Source organism: Gekko japonicus, unplaced genomic scaffold (assembly GCF_001447785.1).
Source record: "Gekko japonicus isolate JY-2015 unplaced genomic scaffold, Gekko_japonicus_V1.1 scaffold1889, whole genome shotgun sequence".
NCBI classification, from domain to species: Eukaryota; Metazoa; Chordata; class Lepidosauria; order Squamata; family Gekkonidae; genus Gekko; species Gekko japonicus.
This window is the reverse complement of record NW_015162006.1, coordinates 64,737-82,831: the sequence shown is the minus strand read 5'-3', so window position 1 is coordinate 82,831 and position 18,095 is coordinate 64,737. Positions and strand designations below refer to the sequence as shown.

The following is an 18,095-nucleotide window of genomic DNA, read 5'->3' as shown; positions in this document are numbered from 1 at the left end:
AATTACCCTGGAGGGTACGAGTGCATTTGCTACGCCGGCTACCGCCTGAACACAGATGGCTGCAGCTGTGACGGTAGGAAGGGGTGCCCACGTGGGCTCCAGCTGCTGCAGGAGGGACCACCGTGGGGCTCAGAAACTGCAGCTCTGCATTCTTCTATTTGTTTCAGTTTCTGGTCAATCCATAGCCTCGGGAGCTGTAAACACAACCAGCATCGTGGGCTTCCTTTTCTTAGTGTTGGTGCACGAAGAACAAAACAAGGCAAAGTGGATGAACTTACAAGATGCTGTCTGTGAAGGCGCGGGGGGGGGGGTATCTCAGGTTGCCAGCAGTGTTCCCTCTAAGCTGAGTTAGTGTGAGCTAGCTCACAGTTTTTTAGCCTCCAGCTCACACATTTCTGTCTCTGCTCAGGAAGGAGGGTTCCAGAGCAAATTAATCTATGCAGCAGCCAAATCGCTCGCTCACAACTTTAATGCCAGTAGCTCACAAAGTAGAATTTTTGCTCACGAGACTCTACGGCTTAGAGGGAACATTGGTTGCCAGCCTCCTGGTTGGGCCTGGAGTTCTCTTGGAATCGCAACCACTGCTCCCTCTAAGCTGTGGAGTCTTGTGAGCCGAAAATTCTACTTTGTCCGCTACTGGCATTAAAGTTGTGAGCGAGCCATTTGGCTCCTGCATCAATTAGTTTGCTCTGGAGCCGTCCTTCCTGAGCCGAGACAAAAATGTGTGAGCCGGAGGCTAAAAAACTGTGAGCTGGCTCACACTCACTCAGCTTAGAGGGAACACTGATCACAACTGATCTCCAGTTTACAGGGATCGCCTCCCCTGGAAAAAAGGGCGGCTTTGGAGGGTGGAGCTTTGCAGTCTCTCCCCTCCCCAAACTCCACCCTTTCCCCAGACTCCACTCCCAAATCTCCAGTAACTTCCCACCTATAGTTGGCAACCAATGCTCCCTCTAAGCTGTGGAGTCTCGTGAGCCAAAATTCTACTTTGTGAGCTCCTGGCATTAAAGCGGTGAGCGAGCGATTTGGCTCCTGCATAAATTCGTTTGCTCTGGAGCCCTCCTCCCTGAGCCGAGACAAAAAATGTGTGAGCTGGAGGCTAAAAAACGGTGAGCCAGCTCACACTAACTCAGCTTAGAGGGAACACTGTTGGCAACCCTAGGGATATCGTTCATTGTTCATAGGCTTGCTCCCACCAGCCGTGGTTAGGAAGCTATTCCCAGCTGTTTTCAGCCAGATGGGATGTTCTATTTGAGTCTTTGGACAGTTCTCAGGAAAAAAAAACCTCAGCATTTTTTCCAAGAATTCTAGTGCTTAAAAAGATCCAGCACAGGGGAGTTCCACCAGCATCGCTGGCCCCTTTATCTACCAGTTCCCTTCTTCTCCCCTTCATGCGCTTTCGCTAACTTGTAAAGCTACAGCATTCGGGAGACAGGGAAACGGCTGTCCATAGAGCTGGTGAAAAGCAGGAGGCTCTCCTACCCTTTCTAACTTTCTGTAGGGCAAGTTTAGAAGACTTGGAGTCTCTGTTGTCCTCAGGAATTCTGGGAGCTGTATTTTTTAATACATCCTGGACAAGCAGAGTTTGGGGATGTCCAAGGCAGGCCAGTTGATTTCTGAGTCACTGCCTCCATTTCTGAATGCATTTTACACCTTATTCCCAAAATAGAGATACTGGGGACATGGCTCTTGTTTTCTAACCCTTTCAGTTGATTCCCAAACCTCCATTTCTGAAATTTGCCATCGTTATGCATCGCCATACTCTGGAAATTAATCCAGATGTGCAGGAAGGGAATTTCTGGGTTGCCAGAAGACTTTTTAATGTAATGACCACTGGGATTTCTCAAGAGTCGGTGAAATGCTTTAAGGGGAACCTATCCCAGAACAAAGGGCTGTGGTGGCTCAAGTGGTTAAGACACTGAACTGCAGACTGGAAGGCTGGTAGCTCAGCAGTTCGAGACCCGAGTGCCGCGTGACGGAGTGAGCTCCTGTCTCTGGTCCCAGCTCCTGCCACTCTAGCAGTTTGAAAGCAAGAAATTGCAAGTAGATAAATAGGTACCACTTCAGTGGGAAGGTAACAGCATCCAGTGCACCTTGGCATCTAGTCATACCGGCCACATGACCAAAGAAACGTCTTCGGACAGCGCTGGCTCTTCGGCTTGGAAACGGAGATGAGCACTGCATCCCTAGAGTCGGATTCGACTGGCTTTCGAGCAAGGGAAAACCTTTACCTTTACCCCAGAACAGGAGGCTAATTTTTTTTTTACCTTTCTTTCCTCCCATGTCAAAGATGTGGATGAATGCTCTTCAAATAATGCCGGCTGTGAACACTCATGCCAGAACCTGGTGGGTTCCTATCAGTGCAGCTGTCAGACTGGATACAAACTGGAAGACGACCGAAGGAGCTGTAGTTGTAAGTCTCTGTTCTCCCATATAGATCACCAGGCTGTCAGGGGCCAGACTTTGTACTTGGTTTTATATTTTGTGATTCATTTCTCCGTTCTGACCTCCAGACTTTGCTGCCTCTTATCCTCCTCTAAGTGGTCTGCTTTAATTGGAAATGATTTGCTCTTTGCATAGTGCTCGGAGAATCAATCGAAGCCCTGAATGGTCGCCGTCCCATCATTCGCCCCCTCCCCCACGTGGCGATCCTGCGGGACGAACTCACCCAACTCTTTGACGATGAGTACGATGAGGAAGAGGAGGAGGCAGAAGCCAGAGGGGAGCACACCCTGTCTGAGAAATTCAGTAAGCATTTTCATAGAATCATAGAATGTTGGAGTGGGAAGGGACCTTGCAGGTCATCTAGTCCAACCCCCTGCTCTCTGCAGGGGCATAGCCGAAAGATAGCCTACAACATACCCGAAAGATGGTCGTCCAGCCTCCGCTTGAAAACGTCCAGCGAAGGAGCATCCACCACCTCCCGAGGCAGTCTGTTCCATTGCTCAACCACTTTTACAGTTAGAAAGCTTTGCAGCTGTACAGAGTAACAATCATCTACCTTCTGTTGTTTTTTCTGTCATGGATCTTACCTACATACAATCATCAAACATCAAGTTGTTCTGCTGTTTCTTATGGGAAAATGCTGTATTATTTTAAAAACTGAATATTGGAGGCAGAATATAAACATCATACAAAATTAGGGATTCCCCCCCACAAGTTCATGCAAATATTTTTAATGCATTCCAATCACAACCTTTCTTGGTTGCAAACAGGGCTTTTTTTGTAGAAAAAACCCAGCAGGAACTAATTAGCATAATAGGCCACACCCAACAGCTGAAACTCATTAGCATATTAGGCCACACCATGACACCACAGCTCATTAGCATATTAGGCCACAGCCCCGTGTTGCCAGAAGTGTGGTCATCCAGCCACACCCACCTTTTGCTTCTTATTCTGTTTACCTCGTTTGTTGTCAAAACCCAGGGCCTTTTTTGTAGCAGGGACTCCTTTGCATGTTAGGCCACACACGCCTACTGTAGCCAATCCGAATGAGTTTCTGCTGTTGGGTGTGGCCTATTATGCTAATGAGTTCCTGCTGGGTGTGGCCAACTCAGGAGCCAGCCGGAACTCTGTTCCTGTGCGTTCCTGCCCCAAAATAGCCCTGGTTGCAAAACCAAAAAGCAAAACCAAAACATGCAGTTTTCCATGCAAATCACCAGCATTGTGTTTCCATTGCAGGTCCACATCATGACTCGGTTCAGATAAGCTTTTGTGTGCAAGCACGCTCTGATGAAGTGTGCATGCACACAAAAGCGTATACCCAGAATTAAACTTTGTGGGAAAGGTGCCACTGGCTGCTAACTTTTTTCCATAGTTAGTTTACTTAAACTGATTTTGCATGATTTCTGAACAGAACCTGTGGCTGCCGTCCTAAGCACAAATAACAGACAGTAAAGCCTACTGAAGTGAAGCCGGACTTACTTCTTGGTTTGGTGTAATGGTTAGGTGTGCGGACTCTAATCTGGGAGAACCGGGTGTGATTCCCCACTCCTCCACTTGCACCTGCTGATGTGACCTTGGGTCAGTCACAAGCTCTGGCACAGCTGTTCCTGAAAGAGCCGTTTGTGTCAGAGTTCTCTCAGCCCTACCCACCTCACAGGGTGTCTGTTGTGGGGAGGGGAAGGGAAAGGAGTTTGTAAGCCGCTCTGAGACTCCAAGTGAAGGGCGGGGTATAAATCCAATCTCTTCTTCTCTTCTTCTTCTTCTTCTTCTTCTTGGTTGACATTTATTTATTTATTTGGTTCAATTTCTATCCTACCCTTTCTGCAAACGGGCTCAGGGTGGGTTACAACACTGGTTATAGAACAATAAAACCAGACTTTAAAAACGACAGAATCTGGACCCCTGAAATAATGGCGTTCAAACTACTTCAAGCTATTTCCATGGTGTCCTGTTATTATTCAGTTATAAGCTGAGAAGGCTAAATCCCATAAGGGATCCCAGATGAAAGATACGCTAACCTTGGCTAAACCAAGGCAGGGCTGTTGTTCAGAGTCCTTGAAAATTGAAGACCTTATAATAGTAGTAGTAGAAGAAGAAGAGATTGGATTTATACCCCGCCCTTCACTACCCAGAGGAGTCTCAGAGTGGCTTACAAACTCCTTTCCCTCCCCACAACAGACACCCTGTGAGGTAGGTGGGGCTCAGAGAACTCTGACAGAAACTGCTCTTTTTCAAGAACAGCTGTGCCAGAACTATGGCGTGCCCAAGGTCATCCAGCAGGTGCAAGCGGAGGAGTGGGGAATCAAACCCGGTTCTCCCAGATTAGAGTTCGCACACTTAACCACTACACCAAACTGGCTAGATAACGGTGGTAACAAAATGGAAACAGGAGGGGCCAGATGGTATTTGACATCCCCTGCCTGACCCAAAAGCCTGGCGGAAGAGCTCCGTCTTACAGGCCCTGCAGAACCGTAAAAGGTCCCGCAGGGCCCTGATCTCTAGCGGGAGCTCGTTCCACTAGGTTGGGGCTTAGGCCTGGCTTACATTCAGAGACAGTGGGGAAGATCGGCAAATTTAAGCACCGTGTATAGCTGTCCTTGAGGTGCTCTCGGTAATGTGCCCTTTGATGTCTTGTAGTCTGCTTGGATGACACTTTTGGCCACGACTGTAGCCTAACCTGCGACGACTGTCAGAATGGAGGGGTATGCATCGAGGACCGGACAGGCTGTGACTGTGCAGATGGTTGGAGTGGAATCCTCTGCAACCAGAGTGAGTTGAGTTGAACACCCGAAGCCCAGGACCGGGAGGTGCCATATTTTATAACCCATTGCAGTATTTCCTTCCAAGAGCCTACTCAAGAAAGAAGCATCAAGGGCCCGACTGGCTTAAAATAGCACTGGAGATCATGACGTGTCTCCGTTGGCCCACAGCCCGTGTTCTGCCATGTTTTTCTTGGAATGAACCAAGGCTGCAGTTACCAGACAGAATCCCCAATAAAGCCATGCGAAGCTTGTTACTCTATCTGCCTCTGGGAATCCAGTCTGCAGATCTGGACGTTCACGTGTGTGCCGATCTGGCGTTAGATCTGAGCTTTTTACATTCAGGCTCAAGTTATAAACCTATCGGTGGTGAATTAGAAACACCTCGTGCCTAAAGGCTAATGAACTATTTAAGGCACTAATGGGAATCTTTGGGAGTCTCTCTTCCAGCTCAGTGTCTGGCCCGAAAGCTGTTGGCAGCCTGAGAGAAGAGGGTTTCCCCCCCCCTCTCTAAGACCGATTTGATCTGTAGGCAGAGTTGACTCACGCCCCCTCCTCCCCTTATTAATTGATCTTCCATTTTGGAAGAGAGAGAAAAAGAGAGAGAGGCTTCTGTTCTCTGAATCTAGCTTTCCTCACAATCTCCTTTCCTGCCTTTAAAATCTGAAATTTTGAAAATTCGGCATGGTTTAGATTTATGCAGCATTGCACTGTATTCGGTGCTTTTCTTTCTGGTTTTTTCTTTTTTTGGGGGGGAATGCCATATCAGTCATTGTTCTTTTTAAAGACAGATAATAATATAACACTCTCTGAAAATTCCTTGGCCTTCAGATGCATAGCCTCAGTTCAGGCAAGTTAGAACTGTGTTTTATTCTAATTGCAGACGATTACTCAAATCCTAGTTTGCTTCCGCAAATGCTGGTTTTATTATCTTCACTCATACATTGCCGTCATGTCAGTCATACATCATGTGGTACCATAATCAAGAGTAACTATGGTTAATAAGCCCACTTCATACTATGATTTATTTATTTATACCCCGCCCATCCTGCGAGCAGGCTCAGGGCGGCTAACAAAGCGGTACAGTGTACCTAATTGGCATACCCATAAAAGTCTTAAAACTATATAGAACCACATAAAACATACTCAGTCATAACATAAATTAACAATTAACAGTAAAGTGTATACAGTACTGAAGATTAGATGGCGTGCTTCCAGATCTCAATCCGCGTTATTCATCCAATCATCATCCCTCGCGCCGATAGGCCTAGCGATATATCTGGGCCAGGCCTAGGATCCAAGCATTCACTAGGATCAAGCATTCACTAGGATTTCTGCTCCTGGTGTGACAGGCTTCCCATGGTTAATAGAGTGACTTGCTTTCAAGCAATCATATTAACTGTGTTCAGGGGTCGTTTCGTAGAAAAAGAGCTAGGGGAACTCATTAGCATAACTTATTAGCAGGCCTTGCAGCTCCACTGCCGGGCCCCATGAGGGGCCCGGCGGTGGACCTGCAAGGCCGGCGGGAGTGCAAGGAAGCCCTGCGAAGGCCCTCCCTGGCCCCAGGCAGGCAGGGGTGGGGAGAGGCAGGGAGGAAGCAACTTACCCTCCCTCTTCTCCTGCCTCCTCCTGGCTGAATGAGGGCCGGAAGCGGGGCGGCCGGAAGCAGGGGGCGGGGCTTCGTCATGTGCCCCACCCCCCTGTACCTCACCCGGGGGAACTGCGATCCCCCCCGAAATGACCTCTGACTGTGTTTATTATAATTGAATGTGTAAACATATGAGGTTGCCTTATATTAAGCCCTTGGTCCCCCAGCGCAATACAGTCTACTCTGATTGGCTGCTCATGAACATGTGAAGTTGCTGTATACTGAATCTGACCATCGGTCCATCGAGGTCAGTATCATCTACCCAGACTGGCAGCTGCTCTTCAGGGTCTCAGGCAGAAATCTATCTCATCACCTGGTCCTTTTAACTCAAGATGCTGGGGATCGAACTGGGGACATTCTGTATTCCAAGCAGATGCTCTGTCACCGATCCACTGAATCACAAGCCCTCCACAGCTTTTCGCAGGCAGAGCAGGGTCTTGCTACCCAAGAAGATTTCTTAAGTGGAGATGCTGAAGACTGAACCTGGAACCTTCTGCCTGAAAAGTACGTGCTATACCACTGAGCCATGCTCCCTCCTTGAGGTTTTAAGTGACCCACTATTTCATTCATTTTTACAAAAGCGCTATAAAGTTGGTCTGTGTACCCTCATCCTGCAGGTAACATCTAGCATAAGGCTACCTAGTGAATTCATAACAAGATGAGATATGGAAGAGGTGGATTTTCGGTCTCACACAGCTCATGGATCTGCTGGCTTCCAACCCATGGAAGCTTTTTACCAAAGCAAATCTGTCAGTCCTAAACCTGTCACAAACCTGTCTGTTAGTCCTAAACCTGGAGTAAGGCACTGCACTACATATGCAATCTTCTAGACATTTATACAATATTTTTTTCCCCCTGTGATCACAGACATCAAGAGGACATGGATCGTACACCATAAGCATTAGTCGTGAAAGCCAAGAATATTTAGAAGCTAACTCTAAGTGATAGGTGTGACTGACAACCAACAAGGGAAAAGTCATCACTCCCCTGCGTGTGATCTCCCAGGCTGGCTACTACCCAGGGCTCTTTTTGTAGAAAAAGCCCAGCAGGAACTCATTAGCATAATTGGCCACACCCAACAGCAGGAACTCATTAGCCTATTAGGGCACACCCCTGACAGCACAGGTCATTAGCATATTAGGCCACACTCCCGTGCTACCAGAAGTGTGGTCATCCAGCCACACCCACCTTTTGCTTCTTATTCTGTTTACCTTGTTTGTTGTCAAAACCCAGGGCCTTTTTTTGTAGCAGGAACTCCTTTGCATGTTAGGCCACACACCCCTAATGTAGCCAATCCTAATGAGTTTCTGCTGTTGGGTGTGGGCTATTATACTAATGAGTCCCTGCTGGGCGTGGCCAACTCAGGAGCCTGCTGGAACTCCGTTCCTGAGCTTTCCTGCCCAAAAATAGCCCTGCTACTACCCATGCTTTGATCTCATCCATCAAGGCCTTTCCTCTCTCCTCCTCTTTGGCTCGTAGCGCCTTTCTCGCAAGCCTTAGTACTCTTCATCTGTAGTGTTTCCCCTTTTTTACAGCCTGTCCAGAGGGCACGTTTGGCAAGAACTGCAACTTCACCTGCCTCTGCCAAAATGGAGGCACGTGCGATCCGGTAACAGGGGCCTGCCGCTGCCCACCCGGAGTCACTGGAGAGCTGTGCGAGGATGGTAAGACTGTGATTTATTGTGTGCCACTAGCCGTGAAGGGGATCCCCCTTTACCTATCCCCGGAAGGCCAAGGGATCAGGGATCTGGAAGGCTGTTTGATTTATAATCTCTTTGGGAGAACATTATTAGATTGAATGGTCTTCAATGTTCAAATATTAAGAGAAACTTCCCAGTTATGAGAGTGGTTTGATGATGAAATCTACTACCTCGGGGGTTGGTGGGCAGTTACAGAAGCAGAGCTCCCATCTGTCAGGGACACTCTAGCTTTGGGTCCCTTGCATCATGCTAGATTAGGGCTGCCAAGCCACTGGCTGGGGCAGGGAATTCCCATTTGTTGCCACTGCATGGAGCGGCAGCAATAGAAAATTACAATGAAAGTTTTAAAAAATTAAAGACGGATTATTTTTGCCCCCAAGATGATATCGCTTCCGTGGAACATCTGGAAGCGATGGCGGTAGCTCTAGGAATCTAGAGATCTTGGTTTTACTATAGAGTTACCACTCCACATACGATTCCTAGAGCTACTGCCATTGTTTCTGTGTATTCCCTGGAAGTGACATCATCACATGAGCAATGCCACCCTCCCTTGCCATTTTCCTGCCCCCCCCCCCCCACTCCTGCTGGTTGCTGTGCTTGACAAACCTATGCTAGACACAGGGTTGAATCACATAGCCTATACCTTTCAGCTGCAGAATTCTGACTCGGTATGCTTGCTGTAGAGAACATTGGGACAATACTCATTTATAAAGGCCACATAAAATACAAGTTGGCGTTATGTGACTGTTGTATGGAGCCAGGATTGAAAGTTCAACAGTTAAGAACCATGGGCAAATGCATCTTGCCTGATGCTGCTAATTATGCTCTCAAGGCTGAGCAGCCATCTTCACCCAAATCTCTGGGTTCTTTATCCACAGACAATCCTATCAGTTCAATTTTTTGTGTGTGTGTGCTATGAAGTGGCAGTTAGCAAAGTTTCCAGTTATGAGAGTGGTTTGGTGTAGTGGTTAAATGTGCAGACTCTAATCTGGGAGAACTGGGTTTGATTCCCCACTCCTCCACTTGCACCTGCTGATGTGACCTTGGGTCAGTCACAAGCTCTGGCACAGCTGTTTCTGAAAGAGCAGTTTCTGTCAGAGCTCTCTCAGCCCCACCCACCTTATAGGGTGTCTGTTGTGGGGAGGGGAAGGGAAAGGAGCTTGTAAACTGCTCTGAGACTCCAAGTGAAGGGCGGGGTATAAATCCAATCTCTTCTTCTTCTTCTCCTTCTTCTTCCCTGCCCCCGCTCTTGGGAGTCACCATCTTTGGACGTGGTTCCCAAAACTTTGGAAACATGAGCAGTGTTTTGTGTGAGAGCCAGTTCGGTATAGTGGTTAAGTGCGTGGACTCTATTTTGGGAGAACCGGGTTTGATTCCCCACTCCTCCACTCACAGCTGCTGGATGACCTTGGGCAAGCCATAGTTCTGTCAGAGCTGTTCTTGAAAAGAGCAGTTTCTGTCAAAGCTCTCTCAGCCCCACCTACCTCACAGGGTGTCTGTTGTGGAGAGGAGAAGGGAGAGGAGTTTGTAAGCTGCTCTGAGACTCCGAGTGAAGGGCGGGGTATAAATCCAACCTCCTCTTCCTCCTCCAACGCTCCCTCTAAGCTGTGGAGTCTTGTGAGCAAACATTCTACTTCGTGAGCTACTGGCATTAAAGTTGGGAGCGAGCAGTTTGGCTACTGCATAAATTAGTGTGCTCTGTGAGCTAGGAAAAACGTGTGAGTTGGAGGCTAAAAAACTGTGAGCTGGCTCACACTAACTCAGCTTAGAGGGAACACTGAACGTGAGGTAAATTACAAAACCCATTATGGTGACTTCACACAAGTGGTTAGGAACACATGGAACTGATTTGATGGGAAATGCAATTCAATCAAAGTAAAAAGGAGTTCAAAAGGCAGTTGAAGTTTCAAAGGTTGTTTTTTTGCCTTATGAAGGCATCTGTGTATAGGGGGGTGGGGGGTGGGGAGCTGGTAAGAATGTACAGGAAGGTAGTGTTTAGACAGACAAAATTAAAACCTCGCTGGCTGGCCCGGAAGAGTCTTCCTTCTCCCAGGCCCTCTGATGTTCTTATCAGATAGAAGAAGAAGGCTTCGCCTGCTTTGCTTGTGGTGGCCAACAACACTCTGCTGACACCATGGATTTGGCCCGTGCTGCATTTGTGTAACGTGAGCACATTGTAATGTGCATGGATTGGCAACGGTTTTGTTCCTTTAACAGTTCAACTAGCCCTTGTAAGTTGTCAGGTGGGGTTATTTATAGGAATGTTGGGGGGGGGGGCTCCTGCATTCCCCTGCAGATATTTCTGTGTTCTTGAATGCTGACGCTGAATTCTGAGGGAAAATTCTTGAGAAAAGGTTACAGCATTTGAGACTTTTTAGTTTAGAAAAGTTTAGTTAAGGGGGGGGGACATGCGATAGTGGTCTGTGGAATTATGTACATTTTAGAGAAACTGGAGCTGCGGTGGCTCAAGTGGTTAAGACGCTGAACTGCAGGCTGTGGAAGGTCGTTAGTTCAGCAGTTCGAGACCCGGGTGCTGCAAGACGGAGTGAGCTCCCTTCTCTAGTTCCAGCTCCTGCCAACCTAGCAGTTCGAAAGCAAGAAATTGCAAGTAGATAAATAGGTACCACTTCGGTGGGAAGGTAACAGCGTTCCGTGCGCCTTGGTGTTGAGTCATGCCGGCCACATGACCACGGAAACGTCTTCGGACAGCGCTGGCTCTTTGGCTTTGAAACGGAGATGAGCACCACAACCGTAGAGTCAGACTCGACTGGCTTTCGAGCAAGGGAACCTTTACCTTTACTTTACCTAGAGAAACTTCTAGAAAAATTGATAGGCAGTAGATTTAGAAGAAAGCCTTTTACGCACGGCGTAATTAGTATATGGATTTTGCTGCCACCAGATCCAATGAGGGCTGCTGCGATAAAATAGCTTTAAAGAGAGATTAAATGGAATTCATGAAGGGTAAGTCTACCACTGTCTATTAACCATCTTATCTAAATGGAACCTCAGTGTACAAATGCGGTATACCCCTGAATGCCTGGTGCTAGGGTCAAACAACAGCGTTTCTTGACCTAGAGAGAAAATGAACGGTATCAGAAGGGTAAACTTCACCTCCCAAGCACATTATTTACCAAGTTCGCAGTGCCGGTAGGCCTGTCACAAACTCTGGAATGGGTACCTTTCCGGTTTTGCCCACCCGTACGCCAAGCCGATGTGACTTCCTCTTTTCAGGATGCCCGAAAGGATTTTTTGGGAAGCACTGCAGGAAGAGATGCAACTGTGCCAACAGGGGCCGCTGCCACCGGATTTATGGGGCCTGCCTCTGTGACCTTGGCCTGTACGGGCGATACTGTCATCTAGGTAAACCAGTTCGGCCATTCGTCCAGGGAGGAGGCAGGGGTATGGGGAGCCCTCTTGGCTTTTGTGGCTCTCCTTTGTTTGCAAAACGGGATCTCTTTCTTCAGCCCGCTGACACTTCTACTGTTTCTCCCCGCTCCCTCCCTCATCTTAGCCTGTCCAAAGTGGGCCTACGGTGCTGGCTGCTCCGAGGAATGCCAGTGCCTGCAGCAGAACACCCGGGAGTGTGACAAGAAAGATGGCACCTGCTTGTGCAAACCTGGCTACCATGGTGGAAAGTGCCAGACAAGTGAGTTGCTCCTCCGAATCAGGTGCTTGGATCCAAGGGTAGTGGCCATAGACCGTATATTTTGTATACCACGTTACATAAGAACATAAGAGACGCCAATGTTGGATCAGGCCAAAGGCCCATCCAGTCCAACACTCTGTGTCACACAGTGGCCAAAAATACCAGGTGCCATCAGGAGGACAACCAGTGGGGCCAGGACATTAGAAGCCCTCCCACTGTTGGCCCCCCCCCCCCCAGGCACCAAGAAGTCACAGCATCACTTGCCCCAGAGCTCCTATCTATACCTTGTGGCTAATAGCCACTGATGGACCTCTGCTTTATATGCCTAATTCCCTTTTGAAGCCGTCCATGCTTGTCGCCGCCACCACTTCCTGTGGCAGTGAATTCCATGTGTTAATCACTGTTTGGGTGAAGAAGTACTTCCTTTTATCCATTCTAACCCGTTCAGTGATTGAGTGCAGGGGTCATTTTGTAGAAAAAGAGGTGCAGGAGCTCATTAGCATAACTTATTAGCATAACTTGTTTGCATATGCCTCACCCCCTGACATCACTGGAAGTGTGTCAGAAGGCAACACTCACTGCTCAGGCTCCACTGGACTGTTTTGGATTGCTAGGTATGGGGGGGGGGATGTGCAGATCTGCCCTTGCAGAGGAGGGAGAGCTTGTACCTGAAAGGGGGGAGGCTCTACAACTTACCTGGTTGCTTCTTGCTCCTTGTGGCCTGACTGAGGGCTGCTGGGAGCAGGGGGTGGGGCTTGCTGCATGTGCCCACCCCCTGGGCTCCTTACTGCCGGAGCTCCGCTCCTGTGCGCTCCTGCAGGAAATGGTCCCTGATTGAGTGATTCATGTGCATTAATTCGCTGCATTCCTTACAACACTCCTGCAAAGTAGTCCAGTATCCTCATCCCCAGATGGGCAGTGGTGGGGAGGCTTAGGCCCAGAGAGAGAGAGAGTGACTTGGCCCACATCCTGATAGTGAGGTTATGCAGTCATTTAAATTGGAGCCGTTTCAGATTACAGCTCATTCTCGTAGCTTTTGTTGTGCTTCACCCACCCCGGCTCCAGCAGTAGGATCGGGGAACTCCGGAGATTTGGGGGTGGAGCCTGGGGAGGGTGTGGTTTGGGGAGAAGAGGGAGCTCCGCAGGGATGTGAAGCCGTAGAGTCCATCCTCCAAAGCAGCTGTTTTCTCCACGGAACTGATCTCTGTAGTCCAGAGATCTGTTGCAATTCCAGGAGACCGCTGGGCCCCAACTGGAGGTTGGCAGCAGTCTTTGGAAGTGTATGATAATCTGAGTCAGCCAGTTAATTCATCTGGCTATCTGGAGTCCCTCGACTGCTCACAGGCCTTGAAACTGGGACATCAAGGCCAGGGGTCATTTCCTGCAGGAGCGCACAGGAGCGGAGCTCCGGCAGTAAAGAGCCCAGGGGGTGGGCACATGCAACAAGCCCCACCCCCTGCTCCCAGCAGCCCTCAGTCAGACCAAGAAGCAGCCAGGTAAGTTGCAGAGCCCCCCCGGCCCCCCCAGTCCAAAACAGTCCAATGGTACCTTTAAGACCAAGGTTTATTCAGGTACAAGCTCTCCCTCCTTTGCCAGGACAGATCTGCACGTCCCCCCCCCAATAGCTAGCAATCGAAAACAGTCCAGTGGAGCCTGAGCGGTGGGTGTTGCCTTCTGACACACTTCCGGTGAGGTCAGGGGGTGTGGCATATGCAAATAAGTTATGCTAATGAGTTATGCTAATGAGCTCCTGCACCTCTTTTTCTACGAAATGACCCCTGATCAAGGCAAATAATGTCTTTGGATCCTTTTGTGATGCCACCTGGGCCAGTGCTCTAAAAGTCTTCACACTCTCAGACAGAAATCTGTCCCAAAATCTGCTGTCTGAAAACCTGCAATTGAAGATGCCAGGAACTGAACCTGGTACCTTCTACATGCAAAGCACGTTCATCAGTAATATGGACACTTGTAACGGTCTTCTACCAAAACAAAGTCTGAGTCCAGCGGCACCCTTAAGTTTTGATGTGCATGCATACAACTTCAGTTCAGTGCTCCCTGTAAACTGGAGTCTTGTGAGCAAATATTCTACTTTGTGCTCTGGAGCCATCCCTTCCTGAGCGAAGGCAAAAATGTGTGAGTCGGAGGCTAAGAAACTGTGAGCTAACTCACACTAGCTCAGCTTAGAGGGAACACTGCTTCAGTTAGACTATATTAGAGCCAGTTTGGTGTAGTGGTTAGGAGTGCGGACTGTAATCTGGGAGAACTGCGTTTGATTCCCCACTCCTCCACATGCAGCTCCTGGTGTGACCTTGGGTCAGTCACAAGTTATTTCAGAGCTGTTCTCTCATGAGCAGTCCTCAAAACAGCTCTCAGTCCCACCTACCTCACAGGTGTCTGTTGTGGGGAGGGCAAGAGAAAGGGATTGTAAGCCTTTCTGAGACTCCTTCGGGTAGTGAAGGGCAGGGTATAAATCCCTCCTCCTCCTCCTCCTCCTCCAGTGCGCTGTCTAATATGATTGGCAGTAGGTCTGTAAGACTTCAGCCAGCAGTCCCTTTCTTGGCCTTGCTACAAGAGAATCTTGTAAAAATTGTCGGTGCTGGGAACCAAACCTGCAGCGTTCTATACATGAAGCACTGATCTAGACAGCCTCTTCTCTGACTGGTCAGCCCGGGACTGAAAAACTGATGCTGCCATTTCTTTCTCATCATTATTTTCAGAGTGCGATCCAGGCCGTTATGGTGCCGGGTGCAGGAGCAAATGCGATTGTCCTTCTGGGGCTCCTTGTGACCACGTGAGCGGAGAGTGTCGGACAGAATGTGCGGCGGGCTACCACGGGGAGAACTGCACGCAGGGTAAGGACCTTATCCAAAGTGCCGACTGACCAAAACTTTACTGGGTTACGAGTGAGGATCCTGAGGTGAAGGAACCCCTCTGCTTTTATAAGTTGTTGAGAAATCACTGTTTTCCCCATGGGTAAATGAAACTGTAGCTGACTTTATAAACGTAGAGGAAAGTTAGCATCCTAGTCTGCTTCAGACACTGTGAGGTATTCTGATCTGGGCCTTGATGCAATGCTTACCTGCAGGGGTCGTTTCGTAGAAAAAGAGCTAGGGGAACTCATTAGCATAACTCATTAGCATATGCCACACCCCCTGACATCACCGGAAGTGTGTCATAAGGCCACACCCCTGACATCACCGGAAGTGTGTCATAAGGCCACACACCCCGCCCCCAACGGTCCTGGCCGCCGCCGCCGGCCTTGCAGCTCCACTGCTGAGCCTCATGAGAGGCCCGGCGGTGGACCTGCATGGCCGGCGGGAGTGCGAGGAAGCCCCGCGAAGGCCCTCCCTGGCCCCAGGCAGGCAGGGGTGGGGAGAGGCAGGGAGGAAGCAACTTACCCTCCCTCTTCTCCTGCCTCCTCCTGGCTGAATGAGGGCCGGAAGCGGGGCGGCTGGAAGCAGGGGGCGGGGCTTCATCATGTGCCCCGCCCCCCGTACCTCACCCGGGGGAACTGCGATCCCCCATGATCCCCCCCCCAAATGACCTCTGCTTACCTGTATGTGAGAGACATTCCTTCAAACCCTTTGGAAATGCCAGATATGACTGAATGTTACCACTCTGACCTTTGGGCAGACCAAAGTGGTGATTCTAGATTTTTATTCTGGAGAGATTTGGGGACACCGTTCATCCTAACGGACTTCTTCTGTTGTGCTGCTTTTCATGGCTCTGGAATCTCACACTGCTTTGTGTTCCATTCCTCCTCGATTCTAGGTTTATGCTAGAAGCATTTCTAAAACTGTATAGAGCTGCAGCTGATGAAACACTGGGGTGGTGTCCCCCCCCCGGGTCTAAATGCCCCTTGTGCATCCCTCCACGCATGAATGTCCAGCTGGGCAGGGCACTGTGGTGTATGTCCTCCCGTGAGTTGTGGTAAACCCCCTCTTCTGAGAGGTGGAAGGAACAGTTCCGCTGCATCAAAGGCTTTCCTTTCAAATATCAAAAGGAGATCATATTTGATGCAGTGAAAGCTAGGGCTGTCAGCCTCCAGGTGGTAGCATGCATGGACAGCTTCAAGAAGGAATTAGATAACCATATGGAGCAGAGGTCCATCAGGGGCTATTAGCCACAAGGTATAGATAGGGACTCTCGGTCTGGGGCAAGGGATGCTCTGTATTCTTGGTGCTTGGGGGGGGGGGACTAGATGGGCCACTGGACTGATCCAACATTGGCTTCTCTTATGTTCCTTTGAGATCTCCTGGGATGCTCCCTCTAAGCTGTGGAGTCTCGTGAGCAAACCTTCTACTTTGTGAGCTACTGGCATTAAGGTTGTGAGTGACCGCTGGGCTACTGCACCAGGGGTCGTTTCGTAGAAAAAGAGCTAGGGGGACTCATTAGCATAACTCATTAGCATATGCCACACCCCCTGACATCACCGGAAGTGTGTCATAAGGCCACACACCCCGCCCCCAATGGTCCCGGCCGCCGCCGGCCTTGCAGCTCCACTGCCGAGCCCCATGAGGGGCCCGGCGGTGGACCTGCAAGGCCGGCGGGAGTGCAAGGAAGCCCCGCGAAGGCCCTCCCTGGCCCCAGGCAGGCAGGGGTGGGGAGAGGCAGGGAGGAAGCAACTTACCCTCCCTCTTCTCCTGCCTCCTCCTGGCTGAATGAGGGCCGGAAGCGGGGCGGCCAGAAGCAGGGGGCGGGGCTTCGTCATGTGCCCCGCCCCCATACCTCACCCAGGGGAACTGCGATCCCCCGCGATCCCCCCCGAAATGACCTCTGTACTGCACAAATGAGTTTGCTCTGGAGCCCTCCTTCCTGAGCTACGACAAAAAATGTGTGAGCCGGAGGCTAGAAAACTGTGAGCTAGCTCACACTAACACAGCTTAGAGGGAACACTGAACTGATCTCCAGGTGACAGCGTTCAGTTCATCAGGAAAAAATGGCTACTTTGGAAGGTGGACTCTATGGCGTTATCCCCCACTGAAGTCCTTCCCCTCCCTAAACCCCACCTTCCTCAGGCTCCAACCCCAAAGTCTCCCAGTATTTCCAAGCGCTGAGCTGCCAAGCCCAGTGTAAGCATGCATTAGGGACCTTAGTCTTGCACAGACTGAATTTTTGCCCCATTGCCAAAATCTTCAGATCCTGTTGGGGCCTTTGGGAGATCCCTGCACTCGGAGCCGCTCTGCTCACGAGCCGCTATGTTTGAACTCGACTCGAGATGCTCTAAACAAACAGACGCAAACGCAAGGATCTGAAAGAAGTCAAGGCTGAGGGAAAGAGATGCACACCGGTTCGGATTTAAAGCCGCAACGGTGTTGATTTTGTGCATTCCTTCCTTTGCACTAATTGGTGGCAGATGCCGGCCTTCGTTCTTTAATAGGTTCCAGATTTGGGATAGAAGGCCAGAGCCTGATATTGCCATAAAAATGTACATTATTTCCTGTAAGCTTTTCCTGAGGACTTAAGACTCCACCACCTTTTTTCTATGCCTTCAAACTCCCCCCCCCCAATTAGCCAAATTGCTCCAGCATGGTGCTCCATAGAAGAGTGGCAGTCAGAAAGGATTTTGGAAAGGGCTCTTGCATCCTATTATGTAGGTCTAAACGATGCAAGGGGCCGAAAATTTGTTCCCATGTTTTCATTTCTTATGAAGAACTGGCTGGGGAAGGGACTTCAGATGCTATTGAATTTGTTGGAGGGTGGCAAGTTAACTATTTCTTTACTTTGACAAGCCGTTATTGGCATATGTATATACACACAATAGGAAATCAGATTAAATATAGATCAGAAAATACAAATCCATATAGGGTAAAATTGGAGCTACGGCGCAGAAAAACGGCATGAAAGCAGAAAAACCGAATGGTTACTTATCAGAACTAGGGCTGCCAAGTCCCCCG

The 18,095-nt window shown here is 49.4% G+C and overlaps 1 protein-coding gene across 1 annotated transcript in view; it reads left to right on the top strand.

Moving 5' to 3' along the window:
• Positions 1 to 18,095, top strand: part of MEGF6 (multiple EGF-like-domains 6) — a 279,570-nt gene that overhangs the window by 217,761 nt on the left and 43,714 nt on the right. The window contains exons 11-18 of the mRNA XM_015405472.1: positions 2 to 73; positions 2,291 to 2,413; positions 2,581 to 2,748; positions 5,083 to 5,214; positions 8,388 to 8,516; positions 11,784 to 11,912; positions 12,064 to 12,198; positions 14,916 to 15,050. Coding sequence (XP_015260958.1) covers positions 2 to 73; positions 2,291 to 2,413; positions 2,581 to 2,748; positions 5,083 to 5,214; positions 8,388 to 8,516; positions 11,784 to 11,912; positions 12,064 to 12,198; positions 14,916 to 15,050 — 1,023 coding nt within the window. The remainder of the gene's footprint in view (position 1; positions 74 to 2,290; positions 2,414 to 2,580; positions 2,749 to 5,082; positions 5,215 to 8,387; positions 8,517 to 11,783; positions 11,913 to 12,063; positions 12,199 to 14,915; positions 15,051 to 18,095) is intronic.